This window comes from Branchiostoma belcheri, unplaced genomic scaffold (genome assembly GCF_001625305.1).
Source record: "Branchiostoma belcheri isolate BF01 breed outbred unplaced genomic scaffold, Haploidv18h27 scaffold125, whole genome shotgun sequence".
NCBI lineage: Eukaryota > Metazoa > Chordata > Leptocardii > Amphioxiformes > Branchiostomatidae > Branchiostoma > Branchiostoma belcheri.
Window position 1 is genome coordinate 455,892 of NW_017802658.1, and position 21,909 is coordinate 477,800.

Sequence of the window (21,909 nt, forward strand, 5' to 3'; positions counted from 1 at the left end):
TCTTTATAAGCTGTTTGTAGTACTTTGAAGAAGATTACTTTAAAGAAGAAGATACTTAAAAGATATACTGCTTATAGGACTCTTGAGTTTGTCAAAATCGGAAAAGCAAATGATTGTTTAGTCCTCTAATGTTGCTGTTGTTCGAAAGTTGAAATATCTAGTATTGTTTTGGAGATCTTGTCTTCTATTCCCCCCAAAACAGGTTTACCAAAGCTTGGCATTATGTCTTTTCGAACATGCACGGTATTATAATATGTGTTGAGTCCCATTCAACTGCTCTTGGGTCTTGATGAATTACCATCAAAAGGCAAGGTTTCTTTGTTGACGATTGAAAGGGATGACAAGAACAACTCAAAGGAAAAACACGATACTATTAAACAAATACTAACCCTATCTCAAAAGAAGTTTTGACGTGTCTTTGTTGCCTATTAGGCGACAGGGAACAATGAATGAAAGACCTTTATTGTACATTTTTGCACAAATGCGAACTAAGTACAGGTCACGGCAAATAGCGATGGTAGACTAAAATATATCTATAGTAAAAACTACATATGTACAGGTTCTGCTTCTTCTCGCTTCTTAAGACAGTTATAAATGTAAGAACAGATGGAGCTTATAGTACGAGGGTTATCGAGTTTCATGAGGAATGTGAATTTTTCTTTTCTATCTATATAATGAGTTGGATCAACACTTCAGTGACCGCTCACTATTCTTCTCAGGTTTCTCATTCTGTCGTTTGAGCCGAAAATCTGCTCAGGAATTTCGCGCCAAAGAAATTGGCCGTTCTATTGGGGGGATTTGCGCACAAGCTTTGCAATTTGTCTGAATTCTGTGGCGACAGTCCAAATCATTATGTCGGGCTTTTCTTTTCTTCCCAGCTCCGTTTGAAAATCTGGTTCTCCGAGGGGGTAGAAGTTAGAGTGAACACACTGTGCTAGGCTTTAGAGTTAGGGTAATGTACTGTATGTAATCTCCCTTTGCAGTACGAATGCTGACAGTAAATACCCTAAACCACAAGGCCACCGCTAGTTACCGCATTTCTGAAGTACATTTTAAATCTTTCCAGACATTTCAAGTACATTTGAATCTTGCTCTTGACCACTTTCCAGACGTTACACGCGGCTTGTAGAATGCAGCAGCACTGGTAGTTTGATTTGTTCTGATTTGTTGGTTCGATTTAGTAAACAGTAGTTGTGTTGTGATGTTTCCTTTCATTGATTTATTGATCCAATAATCGATTAAACTCGATATCTGCTTTCATGACTACTTAACAATATGTAACCACTAAGATAAGAAAATCACAGCACTAGAATGGCTACACACATATATTTACGGACTTGTAAAGGAAGCGTTAAGATATCAAATATGATTACGTCGTATTTAAGCACACTGAAAGGTGACGTAAAGGCGGAATTTGCCTTTCAGCGGCCTTTAAGAAGTCGTAAAGTCTACTGAAATATTTTCTCACCTTTAATTCCTCTTTACATATTGCTGAAAGTTTGCTTAAATGTCTGTTTTCGTGCTGTGAAGCATAAACAAGCCAGAATATACTAGTACATATTCTATCCACGATGTTCCCACAACAGCGTCCTTGTTAACTTCTCTGTGTTGACCTTGGGTGTCCTTCAAACTAAAGCGACATCGACCTTGTCGGTCAATGTCAAATGACAACCACAAATCAAGCAAATCTGACAAAAAATTACACAAAGTTCTCTTACAAAGTTCTTGGATTGAACTTGGATTGAATAAAACGCAGTTGGTTGCTAGGATAGCGAGCTATTTATAGTTGAACCCTTCGCAACAATGGCGGTTGTTCTCGTTCCCAACAATCGTCTGCCAGCGCGTTGCCATGGTAACGGGTTTCGCGCCAAAACCCTTTTCACCCGTTCACGTCACATGTCTTCATGGTCAGCGGTTGTTGAAAGGACGACACAGTAACTACTTAGCGTGGAAAATTAGGGATTAAGTGTTCCTGTTACCACAATGAACACCTTGACAGCTTAGTGAACGATACTCAAGAGAAGGAACATAGGAAAAATTCTATTAGATTGAGTTTTACGTCAAAAGAATCTTATGATAATCCCCAGAGGTTTTACATAGCAATGAAGTTGCAATGTATTGTATTCAATCCCCACTAAAAGGTCAATATGTGTATCCACTACTTTAACTTCACCTTCACACACCAATCTAAACAATGTCATCCTAAGGCCACTCAAGGAGTTTCACCTTAGTATGGCCCGTAACTTTACAAATTGAATACCATCCATTATGTAAATGTATAGTCCTAAATATAACTCTAAAAGACATGAAAACACAGAAAACGTACAGAATACATTTCTTTGTCAACGAAATTTGTTTCAACCACTATAAACCAGCTATGTCAATACAGATACAGTCAAATGTGCAAAGATTGAGTGTAACAAGTCGTTCGGTGTGATATACTAGTAGCTAGCTGCCGCCGCGCCGCGTGCATGCAAAGCTGGTGTGTTGCGCCGAAGGGCGGTTTATATATCGATACAGATACAGAAATGAATTTTAGTCCCTCAATCGCTCAGACTGGGTGCCAGGCTGTTTCCAGGCCCTACACAAGCGAGCCCTAGCTGCAATGTCATGGTATGTCAGCGAAAAAAGGCCATTGGTGTTAAAAATCCCCTGCTAAGAGTAGGAGATACAGTGGTCTGTCCCTAACTAAGCTCAAGAACGACAAGCTGACTCTCCTGGCCTGCCCTTGCTCGGTGACCTGTCTCCAAGGAAAGCAGCTTCGCGCGGAGAAGAATGCAGGACTCCGGGAGAACCTGTTCTTCCTCATGCCGCGGTGTTGTCACTTCTCACCGCCGTGTTTGGACCCGCGGTTCGGAGGAGAAAGGACGGGAATTCCGAGAATGTCTAACTCGTGATACTGATGATTCTACTCGCTGCTTACTCTTCTGTTTAAGTGTTTGGCCCAAAACCCACACATGTAGGTCCTGGGTTCGAATCCCACCAACATGCCCTGATGTTGTGCCCTTGAGAAAGGCACTCTACACGACTTTCCTCACTTCACTCAGGTGACAATGAGTTCCTAGCTTTGGTTAGGGACGTCCCTCGGATAGGACGTTAGATGGAGGTGCTGTGTTTGGGGAGAGCCACACCCCACGCACGTTAAAGAACCCACCACACCTTTTGAAAAAGAACCTCGGCGTGTTATGATCCAAATACGTAGTACTATCTGGATGTTTGTGATTCACCTCACTAACAGAGATCCTAATAAAACAAACAGACAGACAAACAGACACGGGCACATACACATTTTCCTCTTTCCTCAGACAGACAGACAGACAGACAGACACACACACAAACAAACAAACACAGGAATATAAGACACAAGAAGATATGATAAAGGTAAACGCACATGTATGTAATTCAAGAGGACAAACCACGTCTTTCTGTTTACTTTTTCTCTTCATTTCCTGACATCTTTCTGTGAAGAAAGATGTCAGAATCTCTGTGATCTTTCTCCAAACTACGCGAATCCCCAATACACAATATAATCGTGACCCAAATCTACAGCTGTTGTCAGCTACCTCCTTTCAGTATTAAAGTCTGCATATCTACAGCCTTTAAGAGTTGTTTAACATTCCTTTTACGCTAAGTTATCCTTGATGACAGTACCCCATCCCGTATTGTACGCCAGATTAGGCTGTACATTGTTGGTCTGAGCACGGTTTTCTATTGCTGTTAACGTCCGATCGGTCAATATGAAGGTGGTCTTAAAAATTAAATCCAACCCATTTGGGGCATTCGCAAAATTTGTGTTGGGGAGGGGGCGCTTAAAGAAAAAACTTCAACTCAAGCCACGATATTGCCTCCACTTTTTGCATAACGTTGCTTTCATTGTTGTGATGAAATCTATTTCACTCGCTTAAAGCAACAAGAGAATCGACGAAAGACATGCGTTTGGTAGATTAACATTGAAAAAGTGTTTGAAGCTTTTCATGCTTGGAAAACGTTTTGGATATAGGAGTCAGATTAAACCGTTTGTTACCAAAAGATTTTGACCTTATAAGTCAGATGTCCACAGCTGGCTAGCTAGGGCATTTCAGGTCACGGTAACTTCAGTTCAACAGTGTCTTTTCTCTGAAACATTTACACTACTACAACAAAGGAGACAAAACACGATAACTTCAAGAACACTTCTCATGGTGTCCAAAAAAAAGGGACAAAAACTCGGAAAAAGGGAAAAACTCGGGACGTTATATTTTACTTCATCAATGGCTATGAAAAGAGTTCTAAAAACGCGGTGATATATTCAGGATCAGGAAGCTAAACGACTAGGGTTATACAAAGACAACCACGGTGGCCATTGTGGACCTACCCGCTTCATAAACCTGAGCGAGAAATCGCCAGGACAGCTCCGACTGTTCCTGTGTTCATGATGAAGCCATACACTACTAAACACTGCATGGTGAAAGCAGAATATGCAGACAAGATCTAGTAACCTTAGAAACGGATTCAGTGCGTTATTTTGTACTCTCCAAGCAGAGGTTTGGGTTTTTGGCTTATTTTTGGCGCGTTTTTAGGCTTTCTTTTATTGGGGTTTCTTTTTTTGCATTGGATTTTTTACGCTAACCCAACGTAAAAAAATGGCGTAAAAATTCCAGTGCAAAAAAGAAACCCCGATAAAAAAAGCCTAAAACACGCCAAAAATAAGCTAAAATCCAAACATCTGTGTGGAAAGTAGTTATTTATTATTTAAATATTTTTGGTGTGCTTTCCTGTGTTAGTAGGTGTTCGAATGCAGTACAGTGGCAGGTAGAGGGAGTTTTCGTTACCGCAGATTGACATTAAGATCGGGTTGGTAATAAGCTATGGCAGCTGGGTGACTCTATTGGGAGTAATGACTCTACCCTCGCAAGTCGACTCACATTGAGCTTCCAGAACAAGTTTCTGTCCTACTAGGCCAATGGAAAGTGTATGAGAGCATCCTTTGAGTTGTGACAATAAATTAAAAAAAACCCTCTTAATACTTCCAGTAGGTTTGAAATACTTCCGTGACAACTTGTTTGTGGTTTGTTTCGAGAATCTTTCCCCATGGACGCCTCATGACAACAGAACACGATTTAGTATGTATGCAAAGGTTGTGTTGCCCGTGTTTGTTTAGAAAGTGATGCTTAGAGGATCAGTATCTGGTAATACCAGAGATACTTTGTGTTGTTAAGCCCCGGTACGCATCACTGGCACGGCTGTAAACATAACAGTGTGTACTAGTGTGTACCAGTCAGGGTAGGGAGGGCTGTGTTTGTGGACAGTAGCAGATTCACCTGACGAGCATCTCTTGTTAACGCTCTTCAATTTCAGTCCTACAGTCTGTTCGGTGGCACTAGATAGAGTACGAACACACAAGAACCCTCCTACGACCTAACACGACTTAGTGCGACAGCAATGAGCGGTGTCCCATTTTTAGACAAGTTCGAAGGATCTGAGGGATATCGGAAAATGTTCCCTAGTACCATGGAGGTAGAAAAAGAGATAGTACTAGTACTCTTCCGTGCGATTTGCACTGCATGCCTACCTCAACCATACGATTACGAAGAGAGAACAGTTTGCCGCCTCCCGAGGCTACGAAAATCATACTAAGTCAGCACATATGATAAGCCAAAACGTCAGCCTAGAGGCCTGATATGTAGGATAACGAATATCTATGTTGAGCCCCAGGGAGCACCAAATGCCCCACGGTCATGTGAGAACACACTACGAGAGTGATGAGCACGTGGGGAGCGGGAGTCAACAGGAGCTCCGAACAGCCCATTGTTACTTCCACACACGGTAGAAAAATGTAGGGTAACTACTAGTATAATCTTCAAGCTGATCCCTTTCGGTGGCAAAAAGACAGTATCAAATTGGTCAGGCAGTATCCATTAGCCAGAGAAGGTCGCCGGCCACCGACGTGGTGGTACCGACAAAAAAAAGGCCATATATAAAAAGCTAACGATCATTCCCCCACAACGTCTGCTTGGAGAGTATGGTAAGTATACAGGGCAGTTTGCACATTACTTCAGCAAAATGTCCTTACCTTCGGACCTGCCTTGTCAACAATACTCTTCTTTCTTCATTTTCACATTTGCCTTATTTCCTGTCCTAGTGCATCAAGACCGCGGAAGGACGAAGGTATATGCCGATAGATCTAACATCTAGCGTACACTGTGCTATTTCTCACTGATGTCAAACTCAAAGTTTAATTTGTACATTTGTTTTATTTGACGTTTCCGGACGCGCTGGTACAAACCAATTGCAAGCTCAAGGACGACTTTGGGTTGGAATTCGGGGTTTGGCCTTCATAACACTCTTTTCTTATATAGCTGTGCTTTCGTCGAGTCATTATATCATTGCCTGCATTGCCAGTAACATGTGATATTTGTCGCATTCTTATACCCTTACTTGTATACTAGTACTTAATGACGATTTGTCGTTGTGGAACTATTACATGTAGATCATACGATATGCTATTAAAACTACGACTAGTGAAAAGTGTTGTGGCATGGAAAAATACGTTAAAAGGAGAAGTTGTGTAAAGAAAATTAAATCTGAAATACACAGATTAGAACCAAGGAGGTCTCTTTTTTAACCTCCTTGATTAGAACAATACAATTTTGCTTACGTTACAAGCTTTGTAGTTGAAAATACCTATGTCATGAATCATTAAAATGTTCCACCCCCCTCCCCACGCGAATCGCTTCACTGAGCACTGAAACTACTTTCTCTACACTCCGCAGAATTCTACACGTCCACAAGAACAACTAGTCTGCCTACCACCAGCGAGCTCTAAAACGTTTAGTAGAAACACGCTAACAATAAAAGGGTCGATTTAGCGGGTATTTACAACAAGAAGAGGACTGGGGACAAGGGCTATCGTCTGTGTTTGGAGTTCATTATTTTCGCGTGGTTGGGTCATAAAAATTTCATTACAACTGTCCGTGTGTGTGGGTCAACTGATGCAACTCACGCATATCAACATAAAATGTCGTTTCTCTCTAGAACTGAGAAAGCCTTGGAACTGGTAACGTTACAACTTAAAAGAAAATATTCCTTTGACCACCTCTGCAAAAGGAGCAATTTTTTTGTGTCCTTGCATTAGTTTTCGTATTAACCCAAGCATTAACCCGTCTATAGCGACCACCTTTCTACTGTGATTATTTACTTCAAGTCACTGGAGACTGCAGGCTTGATTGAAGAGGAAGGGAGCTACAGATGTTTTAATATTTTTCATCTTTCTTAGAAATGTCAACTTTCATATCAACGGAACAAGAACAGCGTGTGGCATAAGGAACAGACGCAGACAGACGAACAAATAAAGTCTAAGATCTTCAAGACAATATCATCCATGACATAAGTTACAGGGTAAAAAAAACATTACATTCTACAAGATTTTAAGCGCCTCCACAAAAAATAACTCAACCCACGGTCATAACAATGATAATCCTTGGTTGGTTTTGCCTCCAGGCAACATAGCTCTGGAGCTTGACATACGCTTGGACGGACGCTACCTTGGGAGAACAGAGTTTTAGAAATCTGTGAAGTTTTTTGTACTTACAGGTTGGGATGGGTGCAGCAGGCTTGTTAGGAGGACGTCTGGTCGGACTAGAGTGGTTTTGACGCCGGGTTTGAGTGGGAACACCGCTGTGCCATTCTCCTGCAGGGCCAGCTCCCGTCTTACTCACCCAGATTAGCAGCGTATCGTGGGAAAAGGATCACCTGACGCAAATACAAGATGGCGGAAGTGTTCTACAGGGGTGACGCAAGTCATTCAAACTCAACTTTGCCTCACTTACACCCAAACTTCGGCTGTTTGGGGCAAAATGAAATGACTATTATATTTACAAAGTCTTAATCACAAAATTCTGACAGAAAATTTAGAAATCGTGACACAGAAAAGCGAGATATAACGTGATAAACTTTTTCCGCGCCCCCACAAGTCTTGCCTGTCGTCTGATCCGAGCGATTTGCATGCCTTTTCATTCAACTATTACCCCGGAGGGCAGACTTCACCACAATTGAGTTACCATGTTTCATTATGTATGAAGTCGGAGGGAATCTTTCGAGCAAATACCTTTGTGTTTATATGAGGTCTGCGTGAGTTAAAATCCACGGGTATTATAGAGTTTCTTTATGTTCTTTCAATGTTTTGCCTCGTCAAAGGCGCGAAAAACGACCCCTGTCGTCTGCAGAAACAGATGTCACTCCTGGCTCCAATGGCGCGCGAAATGTACCCCCCTTGGGCGTGTGGTGTACAGTAATCTCAGCACGACACTTCACCTCAGTAGAAAAGGTTTCAAAAACCCCGGGGATATTTTCTTTCACCTCTTTAACCGCGCTCACAAAATAGTGTTACACCCCAGCGCGACATGGCAATATATAATCTTCAAGTAGTTTCTACTTAACTTTTGTACGTCTTTTTTGCAGCGTTTGAAATACTGCTCATGTCAAGCGATAATGCTCTGTTCATCTCTGAATTTACAAGATGAATAAACTTTGCTTGAAAGTAATGTACAAAAAGCTTCAACGTGCGTCTGCTTGGAGTTTCTAAAGCCTCTAAACAGTGTCCAACAGCGAGCAGGCGACAGTGTTCCCCGTTCTCCAGTAACAGGCTCTTATCCCCCAGGGCCACTTTTCTCTTAATAGTCGTGTTTTGTCCGCCCGACTTATGTCTGGCGACAGATTTAGAGGCCGTAATTGCAGCTTGGGAAAGTGATGTCTATATCTGGACAAAACTGTCCGACTGGGAGGTCGTCTCTGGACCGATGGGGGTCGGGAAAAAGATGAAGAGAGAGATTGCGAGAGAGGGAGAGGCGGGGGAGAGAGAGAGATGGGGGACAGGGAGAGAATAGTCTGGAGAAAGGATGGAGAGAAGCCAACGGGTAGAAGGAGGAGACCGATAACGGTTTGAAGATTATTGTACAGTTCCTGGTCTCTTGATTAAACACAAAGAAAAACTTTATTCAGAATATATACGAATTTTCATATTTCAATGGAGCACCTGACTAGAAGTAGACGTTACTTCTTGTAGTGCACCAACACAAAGATTGTACAAAACGAAAGACGCAATATATTCCATCCATACCTATGGTCTGGAGTGAAGTATAACGTTAAAATGCACAAAAGCCAACGACCAAGATGTTGCGCAAGTGCCTGGCCATTAAAAATACGCAACATTATTTTACACATTCCTTTAAAAAAAAGCAGGCGAATGTAGTCAGGGGGTGGTGTGTTCAGGGGTATTCAGCCCCACAGGGGTATTCAGCCCCCCCCCCTCCCCACCTGTCATGTTTTATGTTCAGGCGATAAATAACACTTACAACGAGGTCAATTTACGGTGTACAAATGCTACACTTACACCAGGGAAAGGATACTTGCAATGACAAATTACAACTTGAAAGTGTTTTGAATAGTCTAGTTCCCTGTTTGCTTACTTACGTTATACCAGCTCGTTATACCGACTGTAAAAGTTCTTCCTTCACTCGAACTGTAACGCGTTACGTGTCATGGCTCCCTAGAAGTTCCTGTCAGACATCGTCCTTCCAAGGTTTGTTTGCTCGAGTAGCATCTCTACAGGCATATATTTTCGATATTTCGGTAAGAAAAAAACGTTTTTTATGTTCGCAGTAAACAAAAGGACAGTTCGTCGAAGAGCAGCTGAGCTTCACTAGTGAACCGCTAGATGTCGCTGGCGATTTCTAGGAAAGTTTTCACTTCCGCTTTTCCAATCAGGAGGACGAACTGGTGAAAACATGCAAACGTAAAATATATTCTGCTATTTCTTACCACATTAGGTTCAAATTTAGAATCTCTATCAACGTGTATGGTACTACATTTCTGTACCATATACTAGACTAATATATTTTAGGTGGTATATTGAATTTATGTTACACAGTATAGATGTTTATCACGTTTTGATGCGGTGCCATTTCCTGTCTGCTATATATTCCCAACGCGTGCAAGATTATTACAGATAGCTCATATCGATCTCCGATATTTCCCATCGGATTTCTCCCGTTTAGGTCAACAGAACCCTCACGTGCCGGATTAATATTCATCACCATGTCTCACAGCTCTCCCAAAAAACAGAAAATGGCGACCACGCTGGACCATCTGAAGGAGTTCACCACGGTTGTGGCCGACACTGGGGATTTCGACGGTGGGTGTTCCATTATCAAGTTATCTCTTGATTTTCGGCGGGAATTTCCGGGTTGGGATATGATTTTAACTTTGTCGTATTTGGTACAGAATCGTCAGAATTCGGGTAAAAGTTGGTGTGACATACGAGGAAGTAGTGGCCGCATGTATGAGAGTGGGAGGGGCGGAAATGAGTTGCAACTTTACATGTGTCGTTTTGGTCAGAAATTTTTATTGTCACAAAATGTATTTTTTAACGTTTTGATAGAAGATGAGCTCTTCTTCTTCGTTTTTATTTTTGATCTCCCAAATGACGACATGTATGCAACCAGAAACATGTAGGGAACATGCATTAATTTTATAATCTCAAAAATAGCCCAAAAGTTCGACTTATATATTATACTAAGTTATAACAACAATGACTTGCAGAAAATATTCTAATTTTTGTGTCTTTCTTTCAAGTTACTAACTTGGCTGGATAATTTTTGCAGTGGCATGTTGAACACATGTATGAACAGCCGGAAAGCCACGTCGAGAGTTCTATGCGTTTCTCTTTTCCTTCCGCGAGAGAAAGTAGTCCGTTCCACGGCTCCGGGCGTCGACTCGCCTCACAAGAAAGCTTACCGCTAGATTATACAATCAAATAACTTCCTTATTGTAACTTATTCATAATATTTAGACTTCTTTATTTGCTCCCCATGAATTTTTGAGCCGAGAATGTACCTTTCTCCTTTTGATATCATGACCTAAAATTAGGCAATTTTAGTGCAATTTCCCCGTGTATTTTCACCTTGATGGAGATTTCGCACCAACAGGAAATTTGTTGGGTGAAAAAGAGCAAACCTTAATCTTTCTGATGGTATTTGACTTATAGACGATTTCGAGGGCGAAACGGGTTTCCCCCCAAATTCGGTGAGGCCATGTCACGGGAGCAGGCAGGCAATTTTAGTGAAAAGCAGAATTTGTCCCCAAATAGAACGCGCATCCCTGGCGCCGCGGCCGGCGAGGTACGTGTGTTCTACGGAGCGCGCTCCTCTCCTACATGCCCTATACATGACCATACCTGCCTGCCTACCTGCCTAAATGCCTAGGCCAGAACTGGCCCCTTGCACCATACATCGCTAGTAAATCTAAATTATTGTCGACCTACGTCTAAACAACTTTTAGTTAGACTACACTGGGTGTTAATTCATCTTATATCTAAACAGGTTCTTTTATTTTGCACGCAGAATATTTGTTTGTGGTCCCTTGATAGATACGGCCTGTCTGAAAACTTGAAACCAGCGTCTGCCTAAACGTGAGGAAACATTATACTCTCGTAGCTTCCTGACCTTTGAAAAACGCACATCTAATTAGAGCAAGCGGACCATTAGAACTAGAATACCTCAAACATTGATTCATGATTGGGGAGAATTCAAAGAATAATTATTGTATCCGTTTTTCTCGATTTGAATGGCGCTGGGTTTAAATAGTTATTTAAGAAAAGTTACATTTATCGACCTGCTGGCTTAGTTAAAAAGTAGCCTATGGACACAACCCAACGCTTCTGGTACCTAGTCAGGACAGTGCAACATGTACATTGCATGCTCTGATTATGGGTAAGTTTATCCTGGATCTGTTATCCAATCGACAGGTATAGTCCATGTGTACTGCTTACTATAATAAGATAACAGGTCCTCATGTCCCTAGTTTTACACAAAAGCATTTGCATATTTCTAAAAGTGCTGGGTGTTATCAAATCCCTAAACATAACTCTCTCACATACATCCTAACAATTATACACAAAATTACCCAAGAGCCATTAACGTTGCTTCAACCTTTATCTCATTACCAAACAAAAAACAAAGTAGTACATTTTGATGATGATGATGATGATGATGATGTACATTTTGTTGTGGACTGGGATATCAAATAGCTTGGGATCATTACATGTATACATAGTACATCTTTTACAGTACATATATTACTTAACACATGCTCAAAAGTTACAGTAGACATTGAATGCTGAATCGACTATTAAATATGATCCCAAATTGTATTAAGATTACAATAAACAGAATAGATGGAAATTAAGATCTCAATACATAATACATCTTATATATATATCCATAATCTCAAGCTAAATAAACAATATAACATCCTGGTGTCCTGCTGGTGACAATCCCACTGGGTGTGGCTTTTACCTGCAAGGTGGAAGAATTTAAAAAATGTAAATAAGATACGACACCAAACCCAATTCACTCATTAATCAACATCAGAAAATTCTGAATCTGAAATGTTATCCAATGCAGACAAGCTGCCTATGTAAATGTCATCTATAAAATTAACATCCTGATCCTCACTATCAAAAAAGTCTTTTCTGAATCAGAATCATCATGCATTTCCTGATTTTGATCAATATGGAGTAAATTAGAACATTCAGAATCAAATGTTGAAGTTGGCATAGAAGAAATAAGTAATTTAGATTTGGACTGTACAGCTAGCTTGTATAGAAGTTCCATTCCACCCACAGAGACTTTCCAGTAACATTAAATCAGGAGATTGGCTATAGGAATAAATCAACTCAGATTTTGTCATATGAAAAGGATAACTACAGTGGAGTTCAGAGACAATAAAGAAAATAAGGGAAGTAGTGAAAAGTCACCTCAGAAACTTAGAGCTACTATGGCTTGTCTCATCCTTAAGAAAGGCAAAGTAATGTCCAAAGATTCAAAATCAGAAAAAGAAATTTCAGACTTTTGCATAGTTAACACAACAATAAAATTCCAAACAGGATTTGTTTCTTTAGAAATGTGAAACAGGTTTATGCAGGGAGGTTGCAGTTTTATGCAGGTTAACAATTTCATGCAAGAAGGTTGGAATTTATCAATAAATTTGGAGGATTCTTAATGAATCACAGTATTCATATATAAAAAAGAAAGACCAGGGGCCAGAATTAATACTATCCTTTAAATCTTTAGCATAGAAGCAAAACAAGACTGAATAGACTTCATCTCTTCATTCTCTTGATCATATTTTTTAGAGTTACCTCTTGCCAATGAAGTGATTCTATAATATCACAATATCTATAGTATAACATTAAACTATGTTTGGTGTTAGAACTTTTGTGAACCAAAATAAAGTTTACTAAATCATTTAAGAGTCCAACCACAGTAGAATGTGTCATAATCAGTACATTACTTTGACTTTTACATTCAAATCCTTTCTTGAACTTAACATTTCTACATAAAGATCATCCACAAGAAGTATTGGTTTACTTTCAAAAACAGTTCTCCAACCTTACAAGAAACCTGGTGCAATGCTACTTGAGGCAAATTTTGGGGGCTAGGGTCTTCCTGAAATTTTCTTAACATATAACGTTAGTGCACACTTTTGTTTTCACTTTTATTCTTAGTTATATATTTGTATTGGTTGTGCTTAAAAGTGTCATGTGGGGCTGTTAATGTGACTGTAACTTGAGCACAGTCCCACTTTGTCCTTGTCCTTCTTTAAATTTTAGTAATAATTTTCTAAAAATGCCAGGAGAGAGGGTGACATGGTTTGCCCAAGGCGGTTTAAACATTTTAAACCTCCTTGGTTTTCCAGATACTTACCAATCTAGACTGTGAAGCCTATGATAATCTGAAACAGAAATAAAAGAATCCCCTTCACACATTTTTCCCAATTCAATACTGAAATGAACGTTAGTTTTATTTCAATAATCAATGATATACATGCTCAACCATTTATTATAATTTCTACAAATGTCACAAGCTGCCTAAACATGTACATTGTGCACTGTTTTTATCATCAATCACTAGATATGGTAGTACATGCATGCTTGTGTTGCTGTAACTTTAGACACTATGACAAGTCATTGTAACAATTTGCAGCAGTCATGCAACTTTGTTGTTCTTGTATGACAACCAGACATCACGTGATAAAGTTGGCGGGAATTTTTTGCACAAACACACACAGAAGGGATGATTTCTTTTACGAAGTTCGTGATCCATCAGACTCAACTACAACGTTAACTTCAAAATTTACAATTGAATCTGTCCTTGTAAAGATCTAACGACTAAGAGTCTGGGTCTAAACTTAGACTAGATTAGTTCATCGGAAATGATTTTACCACGAACATGATGTTTACAAGAAATGAAGCACATATACGCAAATTATTCAACAATGTCCGAAATGAAATCAAACGACAAACTATGAGTTTTAGCCATAAAATTAGCCAAAAAAGGGACCCTAGTTGGCATTAAATTGCAAACCTATCCAGACTTCGCACCAACAGGATATTCATAATGGGAGATAGCCAAAGGTTCAAGACATTTTATCCACATATCGTCATATGCAAAATCGAGGGCGAAACGGGTTTCCCCCCAAATTCAAATAAGACGAAAATTCAGATCAGTCCAGGGCGGCCATTTTGTTCATTTCACTGTGCACCAAGTTTAATCACAAAACTACACTAAAACTGATAGAATACCCCTCAAATATGAATACTACGGAGAGCCCATGATATACACGTCTGATACGTACCGCCATCTTGACGCAGAGGCCGAAACTGGTGATGTAATCGGCTGTCAACAACTCGGATGAAATTTCAGCCCGCCGCCCGCGAAAACGTCGTCCTTAGCAACGGCGTTGCTATGGACGGCGGAGTGATACGCTCTGCAAAGAAAACTCGTTCGAAAAGCGTTCGATTCAGTACGTGGCTTTCCGGCTGTGAAGGAATAACGTTACTTCATTCATATCTTACATGGTGAACATTTTATAGGTTACACAAATATATGGACGGGTGACCTTTGACCAAGGAGCCCCACTGCCGCAGATAGGCATAATTTACCTGAAGATTTTACTTTTAATGATCCAAGACTTGAATTTTCATGGCCCTCCCTTAAATAATTGTCTGGAAGGAAAATGTAGTCAAGAGATCACTGAATTTTAGCTTGTCATTATCTAGGTTATTCTAACACATCCAGGGAGGTTTGCATGTCTTCCTTTTGACATAAGGCGTAACAGGTTGTAATTTTATGCAAATCATAGTAGGTCTAATCTAATTAAACCTACCGGTAAAGAATGAGGGCCTGCAAGGGGGGGTCCTGACAACGCTCTACACTGAATTCAGAAACCTCTCGATTACGCTTTGCGATAAATTTCAAGTGGCTACAACGCATTACGTAGAATTCAAACGACGAATACGCTCTACGCAAAAATATTAGAGCGGTCCGTCTACGGCGCTCTACGTAGAATTAAAATGGCCGATTACGCTCTACGGAAAAGGGCTTGCGGTCCCCCAAGAATATGTGTTAGATGCTTACATCTGTATTGAACTTGGGGCATTTCTGAAATACTGTAGTATTACTCAGAAAACTCACTTTTACCGGCAAAATGAGAAAAACTATTTTGAGCCCTGACAACAACCCTTAACATCACACCCACTCATTCCCTATAACGAGCAGAATGTAATCAGTCCTGCATGTGTAATCAGCTTAATTAGTGGCAGGAGATGGGCGATCACATCATGGCAGTATTACCATGTAATTTGTCAGGACATCCACATGCATTAGATGTACCTGATTTCATTTCATGATTGAATCTGTAGTACAGAGTTGATATTATGGGAGAGCTGTAGAGGTGACCTTATGATAATCGTATGTTGTTGATCTAATATTAAATGGTAAAGCTGGTTTGTATGCAACCCTATCCTCCGGGCTGGCTATCTTCCAGTGTACAAATGTGTATCAATACATTATGTAACATCATACTTTATACCATACGGAGTGATGGACGAAATGCCTATAGTTATGTCCCCAAGAATCTGTCCAAGCACACTGGGTTATCGTCTTGATAAGTGTGCTGGGTTCTTTGACACGCAGAGGATTAACCTTCACCCTGAGGCTTAATGCTGAAACCAATACAAATTTGGTGCCAAAAGGCTACCTTAGCAGTGAGAGGGTTAATGTTTGAAGCTGTCATATACATGAGACTGATGTTTTTAACACAATGTCAACTATTTTAACACAATGTTTTTCAGTTTTTCTGTACGTTTGCTGTGTGTACATGTATGTATCTGTGTGTATGTATTTCTGGAGTGCATTTTTTTTGCATACTTACTTCTTAGGCTTCTGAGGGGGTGAAGTCTGCCATCTCTGATTGCCCTGTTAACAATGTCTTAACGAAAAATGTAATTGGACAAGTATTAAGAATATGACCGTGATCTTCCCCCTTCAGCCATTGGTCAGTACAAGCCGCAGGATGCCACGACCAACCCCAGCCTGCTGCTGGCCGCCGCGGACATGCCGCAGTACCAGAGTATCGTGGACGACGCCATTCAGTACGGACTCAAGAACGGCAAGTAAGTATCCTCAAGTAAACAACAAACAAACAAACAACAAACATATATCACACACAGTACAAAGTCAAGTGTCATTCAAATAACTACAGGCCAGGGAACTAATGTAAAGTGGGTGTCTTGAACAGGTGGTCTTTTTGGCCAGGTCTCTTCAAGCTTGTGCCTAAGTGAAAAATTTAGGGGCCAGGAAAAGTTGAATGTTATGGCCAGGTGACTGGCCTCAAGAGGTGGATGCTTGGGCAGTTTCATGTTCAAATTGTCAGCAAAAGTTTCAACCTGTTAATGTACATGCACCTGAATCTGTACTACCGGTTTATTCTATACTTCAAGAGAATTATCATTTGCCACTTCAGTTCTTGGAGCTTGGAGATGTATGATCTATATGTACATGTAAGGGACAAAGTTCCAGAAGTACAGCATAGCTGACATGTATTATGAAGCAGTTTTAAACTGTGGTTTTCAACACGAGGGATTGGACACTTACACAAATATTCGACTGTGATAATAACTGACATGCGTTTGTATGTTTCAGGACGATCGATGAACAGCTAACAGAGACCATGGACAAGCTGTTTGTGAACTTTGGTGTGGAGATTCTCAAGATCATTCCTGGCAGGGTCTCTACTGAGGTGGACGCCAGGTCAGAGTTTAACATTCTCTTTTCTTACCATATATCAAAATGAACTTTTGTACTGTATGTAAGAGGTACAAGTGTATATTAACTATATATAATAGTCTTGTGGATACCAAGTACTAATTCTCCATTTGTTACAGTCTGTGTTAGGCAGCAGAGAGAAGGTTAAGAGGCAATCTTCATCAAATTCAGAGCTTATTCATGTTCTTTAGGGTTTTGCCATGGTCAATACTGACTGAAGGTGGCCATATTAATGCTGTTCCTTGAATAGAGTTCCTTGAATACAAGCTTTGTGTATCCATAGCTAGTGGGAAATCTATGTTTACAGAAAATTGAAAGATAGGCCATAAACTAAGTCAGTTTTCTCCTCATCTTGCGCACAATGTGTTAGCCTGGTTACCAAACCTATTATAGCTCCCGAATCCTACATCCTCTATTTGTGGAGAGGATGTAGGACTCTGGAGCTATAATAGGTTTGGTAACCAGGCTAACAATGTGTTGCTTCATAAACAATTGTTTTTGTATTCTAACATATCCCCAGGTTGTCGTACGATGTGGAGGGTTCCATCGCGAAGGCACGGAAGTTTATCAAACTGTACGAGCAGGCCGGCATCAGTAAGGAGAGGATCCTGATCAAGCTCAGCTCCACCTGGGAGGGCATCAAGGCTGGGGAACAACTGGAGGCAGAACACGGCATCCACTGCAACATGACCCTGCTGTTCTCCTTTGCACAGGTAGGGGGCTCTGCTGTACTGCAACATGACATTTGCATGTGTAGGGTGCTGCTCTGGCAAATGGTTCAGGGTTCCACAAATGTAGTCTAATATTTTTCTGGGGGCCAAATATAGGAGCCATAGTATCATTCACGACCCTGCTGTTCTCCTTTGTATCGTTAGGGGGCTCTGCTGTACTGCAACGTGACTTTTGCCTAGGTAGAATGCTCTACTGTCAGGGACCAGTACTTGCCATGTGCAGTAGAGCCTCAAATGTAGTCTAATATTTTTCTGTAGGCCAAATGTAGAATCCACTGTATCATGGCCCTGCTGTTCTCCTTTGTACTGTTAGGGGGCTCTGCTGCACTGCAACCTTTTCGTGTAGGATCCAATGTTTCCACATCTTGCCAATTTGTAACTCTTGCAATGATATACAACGAGTAGTTGAAGTGTGAAATGGCCCTGGTATCATATGAAAGATTCAAATGCCAGCCAACCAACTAAAGACAATATCCACAGCGGAAGCACCCATTATTGTAATATAACCAACGAGGTTGAACTCCTTGATATAGCGCTATACTTGTAAGCTAACGCTGTATGGTGTTGTTCCCCAGGCCGTGGCGTGTGCGGAGGCAGGCGTGACGCTGATCTCACCGTTTGTCGGGCGGATCCTGGACTGGTACAAGGCCAGCACGGGGAAAACTTCCTACGAGCCACATGATGACCCAGGTAACTGACCCTTCTTTAATCTACAATCAAAAAGAAATAAATTTGGCAATGATACTGAGAGCTAGCAAACTACCCAAACCCTGGCAGACCCAGATAACTTTCATGGTTCTTCATTTGAAGTCAGCTACTGGTATTTACTGATTTGCACCTGTTAGCACCTGAATACAAGTATGCCAAGAAGAAAAATCATCATAATGTCAAGTAAATGGATTGTTTCTGCCATATACATTGTAGCATTAGGTCTTCTTGTCATGACCAGTAGCAGAATATGACTGTGTAGCTACCACTACTTCTGTCCAGTTGCTTAACCTTCTCTCTGCTGCCAAACGCCATAGCCAATACACATTTTGTGCAATGGGGCTACCATAGGTGGTTGAAGGTTAAGTTGAATCTAGATTGATTTCCGTTTCTATTTCCCAGGTGTGATCAGTGTCACTAAGATCTACAACTACTACAAGAAGTTTGGGTACAAGACGATCGTGATGGGAGCTTCCTTCAGAAACACTGGGGAGATCAAGGCTCTGGCTGGGTGTGACTTCCTCACTATCAGGTCTGTACACTTACATATAAACTACATGCTGAAACAGGGTTGAACTGTGATTTCCAACACAAAGAATTAGACTAGCCCAAATTTTTGACTGTAGACCTCCAGTCTTTGTCAATGAATGAGTTTTTGTGACGTCACATTTTGCATTTAGTTTTCCTGAGTTGTACAGTCAAAAACTTGGGTAAGTCCAAGTCTTTGCAGTTTCAGTTCAAACCTGTTTCAGAATGACTTGTACCAACACAGATGAACTTTCAAGCTATATAACCAAATGGTATTTCTACCTTCATTTTCTCACTACACTTTGCTTCTTTGATCCTTTGTGAGTAAACACAAAGGATCTCCTTGATAGAAGAAATTTGATGACATGTACTCTCTGTCATTCCAGCCCCAAACTCCTGGGAGAGCTGCAGAAATCGGATGAGGTGCTCAAGCGCCACCTGTCTGTGGATCAAGGTACTGCAACAAATTATGTCCCTGACAAGGTCCAGGAATAACTATGGCCATAGTAGCCCATAATCACTTCCAAATACTCAGTTTTCATCTAATGATGATGCCCCTAATGTACTTGGTAACAGCAAGTTCCACTCTGTGATACCGGTAGTTCTAGGAAAGAATGAGTTTTTGAACACCTCAATCCTTGGTTGATAACTCTGGTACTTCAAGGCATGACTTTCTTTTCTGGGCTGATATTAGGTACTTAGTAGTTGGTACGTCCACCAGTTTATCAGTCATTTTGTACATCATGTATAGTCTGGATATTTTTCGTCTGTCTTCCAGTGACACCCACTATAGGTTTCTTTTTATTTCCGTGACACTAGCACCTCTTTCATAGGCATTCATGTAGAATCTTGCAGCTTGATTCTCAGTTTGATATTCAACTATGTGTGACAGGGCTTTAGACTTGAGACAAATTACTACTAGAAAAGTAACATTTCCAAAGCAAATGTGTAATGTGTACCTTCGCATTTGGTCTGCTCTGTTAATTCTTAACTCAAACAAATTCACATATATGGTGACGGGAGTCTAAATCCTAAAGTCTATGAAATTGCAACATTGTGCAACCCAACACCAGTTACCATGGTGACAGATGTAAACAAATTAGGTCATTGGCCAGGTCAGAGGTCACTGTTTGGAGAAGAAGAAGAGGAAGAAACTGAGGAAAAACAATATGTTTTCCTTCGGTAAACATAACAAGTTGCTAAGACATTTGTACCACACTCTGCCCCCTGCAGCCCAGGCAGAAGAGCTTGAGAAGATCACGCTGGATGAGAAGACGTTCCGCTGGCTGCACAACGAGGACCAGATGGCCGTGGAGAAGCTCTCAGACGGGATTCGCAAGTTCGCGGCGGACGCCATCAAGCTGGAGAACAAACTGAAACAGAAACTGCTGGCGGCTGCGAATGGGGCTGAGAAGTAGAGGTGGGTAGGAGTTAGGTTTACTTTTTTTTTCTAACTTTGTTTATACAAGGTTTTGAAGGAACTGAAAGAAAAACTGGATAAACTGATAAAAAAATCTCATTGTGTACAGTAGATGTAACATTGATGCTGTTTGTTCAATTTTTGGTGTTATAATAGTGTGTGCACTATTACCTCATATCTACCTTATATCTAGCACTTATATCTACCTCCTATGTTACCTTTTGATTTATTTTAATTTGACTCTGTACCATTTGTATTATGATGTTTTCTTCTTTTGTTGGTGTCTAAAAAGCCTATTTGGGCTGGGCGGCTTGTAGTCACAAAACACAATGATAAACTTTCATTCATTTATTCATTCACAACATTGAAGCCCTGCACATGTACATGAATTTCTTGCTGAATGTTCAGTAAAGTTCTGGTCCTTAAACAACAGCATTTTTTCAATGGCCAGTTATTGGTAAAGCTGAAATATTATCATGTTTGTGCATTAATTTGCATCATTTTCTTGTTAACAGCACACCAAGACAGAAAAACATCATATCGTCAAAGAAAACCACTACTTAGAAAGGAAGAGAGGAAAACCCTCTAAAAGTAGTTTTGCTACCTTCATTCTGAACATTGTAGTCCAGCAATTCTGCCTAGTACCAGTACCTTTTATACAGTAAACATAGTACGGTAAGTTTTTCACTAAGATAAACCAAGGACATTATACATAGTGTATAATGTCCTTGGATAAACCAACAAACAATATTATACAACCTTGGGAGATGCTAGGAATGGTAAAAAAAATAACTTTGGGAAAATAAGACAGTACAAAAAGGTGGAGGGATGCAGGCATAAGAAATAGACATGTAGTTATCGCTATTCTAAAGAACTTACTTAATGTGCCACTATTGTCTTAGATCCAAAAAGTATTATAACAGAGATCTAGATATGAAATATGTGTAAGAATTGTGATGTCTTCCTGTACTGGGTAACACATATATGTATTTCCCATTTCACAATGGTTAAAATCATACCGGTATGTACTGTAATCAATTGGGTCATTTTAATACCAATATGTGTTGCCCAGCCCCAGAAAGAGTATAATAATTGATATGATTCAGATAATGGTATCATGCATAAGAGATGGTAAAATGAGCGATATTGTTGAAGATTATTTTTGATGGAAATAAAGTCTTTCTCTCTTGCACTCCACTAGAATTGTGCTGTTTTTAAATTGTAGAAGATATGGACTCCTGTCCCACTGTATGCCATAACCCCCACTTTACTTCAAGTTAACACTGAATCGTGCATAGTCAGTTAGCATGTAATGAACATGTAGGAAAAAATGAAAAATCTCAGCATTTTGTTTGCTCCATATATGAACAAAATGCCT

General features: G+C 40.4%; 2 protein-coding genes and 1 long non-coding RNA gene across 4 annotated transcripts in view; 1 reads left to right on the top strand and 2 right to left on the bottom strand.

Moving 5' to 3' along the window:
* LOC109463404 (protocadherin-15-like) overlaps positions 1-7,734 on the bottom strand; it is a 41,911-nt gene extending 34,177 nt beyond the window's left edge. For both annotated transcript variants that reach the window (XM_019760219.1, XM_019760216.1), the window contains exon 1: positions 7,571-7,734. The gene's annotated coding sequence lies outside the window, so the exon portion shown is untranslated. The remainder of the gene's footprint in view (positions 1-7,570) is intronic.
* Positions 7,735-9,936: 2,202 nt separating this feature from the next.
* LOC109463390 (transaldolase-like) lies at positions 9,937-21,728 on the top strand. The gene is made up of 9 exons (XM_019760189.1): positions 9,937-10,171; positions 16,369-16,492; positions 17,022-17,129; positions 17,665-17,857; positions 18,451-18,565; positions 18,986-19,115; positions 19,498-19,565; positions 20,345-20,531; positions 21,047-21,728. Exons 1-8 carry the CDS (start codon positions 10,075-10,077, stop codon positions 20,527-20,529), a joined length of 1,020 nt encoding a protein of 339 aa, XP_019615748.1. The 5' UTR covers positions 9,937-10,074; the 3' UTR covers positions 20,530-20,531; positions 21,047-21,728.
* Positions 12,071-14,799, bottom strand: LOC109463391. Its single transcript, XR_002139824.1, has 3 exons — positions 14,674-14,799; positions 13,743-13,770; positions 12,071-12,332 (listed from the first exon to the last, which is right to left on the bottom strand). It is a non-coding gene; the product is annotated as an uncharacterized LOC109463391 (long non-coding RNA).
* Positions 21,729-21,909: the final 181 nt, after the last annotated feature.

What these genes read in the sequence shown, in the direction of transcription:
- LOC109463390 (XM_019760189.1), top strand. Translation starts at nt 10,075, where the DNA reads ATGTCTCACAGCTCTCCCAAAAAACAGAAAATGGCGACCACGCTGGAC. An exon ending in CGACACTGGGGATTTCGACG is followed by an intron (nt 10,172 to 16,368) that starts GTGGGTGTTCCA and finishes TTCCCCCTTCAG; the next exon opens with CCATTGGTCAGTACAAGCCG. An exon ending in TGCTGTTCTCCTTTGCACAG is followed by an intron (nt 17,858 to 18,450) that starts GTAGGGGGCTCT and finishes GTTGTTCCCCAG; the next exon opens with GCCGTGGCGTGTGCGGAGGC.